Genomic DNA, 4,986 nt, shown 5'->3' with positions numbered 1-4,986 from the left:
TAAACTACTTAATAGTTACTGTATTGTTGGTAACTGTATTAAAGGTACAGTGTTATAAGAGAATTATTATTACTACTTTTTTGTAATTGTGATAGAATTTTAAGACCTCATGGTTGACACACCTCCTTAGACCTTAGGTGTGTTACCTCATGAGGCTGATAGGCCTTGTGGGACTCCCATTGTCGTACAAGTGAATTGTCTTTATACAAATAACTTGCCTGTGATCCTGTATATGGTGTTTCCCTGTGAGTGAGTGCTGGGGCCTCTGCACTTGGGTCTCTGAGTTCCAGGAGACACAGGTATGGCCAGTCCAGATACTCCCCAGTCCACGTGGCCAAGCATCAGTCCTGAGTGCATTACAGGCAGGTCAGCCTAAACTCCGGGTGCATGTTTATGCTTTCTCCATCTGAAAATGCCTTTTTGTTGAACGGTTATTTTTAGGAAGAACTCAGACCAGTATTTTTTTCCTTCTCTCCGTAGGTTCATTGTACTGACGACCTCAGCTGGCATCATGGACCACGAGGAAGCAAGACGAAAACACACAGGAGGGAAGATCCTGGGATTCTTTTTTTAGGGATGTAACAGTACACACAAATAAAATGCCTCAGTGGACTCTGCCGCTTCCCCTCGGTTGTTTTGCGTTTTTGTATCAGTGCAGCGAAAGCTTCTGTGGCTTCTGTTAATTAGTGGATGCTGTTTCCATAGCAAGGACGAACCTGAAGTGAACAGAAAAAGTCTTAACTTGAGATTACTTATACATACCATTACCATCATAGCCCAGTAGAGGAGGATGGGTTGGATTGGGGTTGGTGGTCCAGGTGGTGAAGTGGTCCCTTGCTATAATCCTAGTTACCCCTGGGAGGAGTGGTGCCTTCTGTTGTTAATTGCTCTGAAAATTGGGTTGGTTAAGTATGGAACTGCTCCGTAAGGAAGCAGGCAGGTAGCAGGAACACGTGGAGCCGCGTGTAGTTGGGGTGAGAGCTGGTGTGTGTGCCTGAGGCCTTGCGGGTAGCATGGATGAGGTGGCACTGGCTCATCGCAACTCCCACGGAAGCTGCTCGGTGCAGGGTTGGTTGCTCCAAGGGGTCTGTGTATAAAAAGGAATCCCTGTTCTCTACCACCAGAGAAAGTCAGGCACTGACAGACTGGTGATACCTTGTCATGGAGCCTGCTTATTAAATGATGCATGCCTTTGTTACCTCCAAGGAAGCAAGGGGAGGAGAGGTGGGGCCTGCTTCTGACTCAGCTTGGTCATCCCAACCCACTAGTGCAGATGCTCCTTAGTGAGGTGATTGTCATTGTGGGCGAGATCCACTGGGCTTTACATCCAAAACTCGTTCTGAAGCCTGTGGCCGACTAATGCATGCTCAGTGAATTTGCGTAGCATGTCAGTAGCATTTTAGCAGTGTATTCATAAGATTATCTTAGGTTGGTTTATTGAAGCAACTTCAGAAACTGCTGTTTCACTGTAAATTTGTCATAAGTTAGGGAAATCATTCCTCAGTTTTGTGTGGAACTTTGTGGAGAACGTAATATGCCTGATTGCCTTGTGCCTGAACTGTTAAAGGGTTGCAAGGGTAAAGTGGTGAAGGGATCCTGAAATCTGGGAGAATGACACTTTGCTGGAGCACTTCACCTGTGGAAGGTGCTTGGAAAGAGCTCAACTCGGCTGCCATAGAGAAGAGCAACTGCTCAGGGAGGCAGTAAAACAAAAACTGGGTTAAGAGCCTGGACTTTGGACTCAGGTGATACCCACAAGTCACTGTTACCTTGAACCACTTGCCTGCCCTTTGCATCTGTTTCCTCGTCTTTAATAATAAGGACAATACAGACTAGAGAGATGTGCTGTGATTACATTGTGATTCTAACAAATAGTGCTTGTAAAGTGTTGGTCAGATATTCAGGCACTGGTGGTAAGAGGGCATTTTCTCTGGATAATTCTGGCCTGATGAATTTTAAGCTGAGGTGATGGGTGTGACTCCCAGGGGCTGGTGTGAGAACTTCAGAGTGCCTTGTTAATGTGAAGCCTGGACCTTGGATTGAGGGACAGTGACTTAGTAGAGATCCATCTGCCCAACAATAGGTCTGTAACGTGAGCAAGAAACAACTTTTTTCATGTATATGCTGAAACACTTTTTTTTTTTTTTTCCCAATCTAACCTAGCCTACCTCAACATAAAAGTGAGGGCTTTCTTGGGTTATGGTATGGAAGAGTATGGGATATACAATAATAGGAGGGGTTAGCGCGACTAGATGTCTAGAGCTTGCCTGTGGCACCCTCTATCTCTGTGGCTTTTTCCACGACCTGCTTCTGTTACCTATTTTAGTTCCCTTGTGCTGCTACAATAAATAGCACAAGTTGGTGGCATTAATGAACAGAAATTTATTTTCTCACAGTTGAGACTGGAAGTCTGAATTCAGGGCACTGGCTCTTTAAAACAAACTCACTGTGGTCAAGTCAGTTCCAACTTGGTTTTCTGAGGTGGTATCTACAAGGAAGTAGATTGCCCAACCTTCCAAGGAGTGGCTGATGGGCCAGAGGAAGGCTTTTCTCTCTGTTGGCTATGAGGAGAAGTCCTTATCTCCTTCAGGTTCTGTTGTCAGTTCCTTGGTGATTTTCATATGGTGGGACATCTATCCCCATCTGTTTCCTTGCTTCTGCCAAGTCTTTTTATCTCAAAGGTGATTGGTTTAACACACATCTTAACACTAATATGACCCTATTAACATAAAATTACATTCCCAAATGGCATTACAAGTATATAGGGGTTTGCAGTGTAGTAAATTATAAATTACATGGTCTGGCTTTTCTAGCAGTAGTCTTTGTGACTCCCCCTTGGCTGTGAGCATCTGAGTAGCTGATGTTAAAGTTACCCACCTGGTGTATTTCTGTTGGGAGCAGCATGAAGCGATCTGGGAAGTTCACTTTCTGTCAGGTGTATAGAATTCTGACGTTGGGATTGGTTGGTTTTGGCCACTCTGCCAGGCTCAAAAAGGAGCTCTCCTAGAACCAGGAGGGGAACATCTCTGCCGGTTGAGAGGTGTGATGAGAAAGACTGTTGGCTGCTGAGTGAGATGGCCAGCTGGGAGAGACTGTGTTCCTAAACTTGAATTGTAGCCTGTTGCTTCCCTAACAAACCCCATAATCTGTGAGTTCTGTGTGGCCACTGCAGTGAATTGTTGAATCTAACAGAAAGGTGGTGGGTGCTGAGGGAGGAACAGTTGGTGTTGGGGTTGGTGAAAGGGCTGGAGGGAGGCAGCATGTCTGGCCTGCAGGAGTAGGCCTTGGGCTACTGATGATCATCTGAAGATGCCGTCTCTTTGCAGGGTTAATATTCTAACATACTGTGGTAGCTAAGCTTGTCAGCTTGGCTGGGCGTGGTTGAGTGGTTGGGCAGCTGGTGGTAGTTATTCCTCACGATGAGACTGGCAGTCAACTCCGTGGTGGGATCTACCACAAGCAGCTGAGTAGCTGCTTTAGGGATGGGGTCTGCTTCCCATATATAAGCAGCAGCTTTGGGAATGGTCTCTAGCTTATAACATACTTGAACCCTGCATGTAGCTGAGTTGTTCAACAGCCTGCCATGCCCTGCTCATCTTGGGACTTCTGGAGGTGAATTAGTGGCCTGCCGTGTTTGGTGGTAACATTGGGACTGTCCCTTTTTACTTGTCAACCTTGGGCTTGTCAACCTCAGCAGCCACTAGCTGAGTGAAGAAAAGCCTCCAGCCTGGCACTTATGAACTCAGTCTTACAGCCTCCAAACTGTAAGAGAATAAGCTCCTATTTGTTAAAGCCATCCCATTTGTGGTATATTCCTGTCAGAGCAGTACTAGGTAACCAACATTTTGGGACAGAATTCAATGCATAATCTCCATCCACTTCGTGGTTCTTAAATACTTAAAACCCTTCCCTCTCAACTCTCTGACATACCAGTTCCTAGTGGGCACCTGGGGATCTCTGGTGACGTAGTGCCTAAGGCATTTGACTACAAACCAGAGGGCTGGCGGTTCAAACCCATCAGCCACTCCTTGGAAGGAAAGTTGAGCAATCTACTTCCATAGTGATAACTGCTTCTGAAACCTAAGGAGGGGTGGCTATGAGTCGGATCTGACTCGACGGCAGTGAGTTTGGTTTTTTTTTGAGTGGACACCTGACTGATTAAACTGAGTTGAAGATGACTTAGGATATTTTGAACATGGGAGATTGGAGGTTTATCTCTAAAATGATGGAAATTACAAGATAGGAACCTTAGGTACAACTGATTGTCCATAGCATATGCTGTGTAGAAAAGGTACCTTACAGGGAGGGACAGCAGGACTTTGTGAGCAGCAGAGATGAGCTGGATTGAATCCTTGGGCTTGAGTCAGTGCTTCCAGTTTGAGACAGCTGCAGCCCTGCCTTCCCGTGTTTATCTTCGTGAACAGGAAACTTTTTCTTTTTAATTTTCATTTTTATTGTGACTTGGGTGAAAGGTGACAGAGCAAATTCATTTTCCATACAGCCTTGCACATTTTGTTTCATGACATGGAAGAAACATTGTTTTTAATTTAAAGTGCTTTGAGCCAGATTCCAGTAACTTGCATGTAAACTAACACAGTTCTATTTCCAACTTGTTCTTTAATCTGCTCTGGGACTTGTTGGGGCTCAGTCTCCTCTCCTGTAAAGTAGGGGCCGCCTTACTGGTCCTACTTGATTGTATCCGTGTTGTGTTGTAAACAACAGAAACCACTCTAGCTGGTTCAGTTCATTGAAGGATATAAGGTAACAGTCTCTGGCCGAGCCAGTGAATTTGCTTGGGGCTTTGCAGCTAGGAATGGTATCTTTAATTACAGGTATCTCTTGCTTTTGGAAAGTTTGCTTTACTTCACTTTTACAAAAGATCTAGATTTACAAAAGACCTGTTTTTGCTTACTGAAAGGAATCCAAAGAGGATTTTCACTTTTAGAGAAAAAGGCAAAACGTGAAACTAGCCTTCCTCACTTATGT

General features: G+C 44.9%; 1 protein-coding gene across 1 annotated transcript in view; it reads left to right on the top strand.

Annotated features, from left to right (window-relative positions):
* Positions 1–574, top strand: part of RPS15A (ribosomal protein S15a) — a 7,198-nt gene extending 6,624 nt beyond the window's left edge. Inside the window, exon 4 of the mRNA XM_007950583.2 lies at positions 481–574. Coding sequence (XP_007948774.1) covers positions 481–574 — 94 coding nt within the window. The remainder of the gene's footprint in view (positions 1–480) is intronic.
* Positions 575–4,986: the final 4,412 nt, after the last annotated feature.

This window comes from Orycteropus afer, unplaced genomic scaffold (assembly GCF_000298275.1).
Source record: "Orycteropus afer afer isolate SDZICR_OR568_19922 unplaced genomic scaffold, OryAfe1.0 scaffold00281, whole genome shotgun sequence".
NCBI lineage: Eukaryota > Metazoa > Chordata > Mammalia > Tubulidentata > Orycteropodidae > Orycteropus > Orycteropus afer.
The sequence above is the reverse complement of the archived record's forward strand: the minus strand, read 5'-3'. Positions and strand labels throughout refer to the sequence as shown.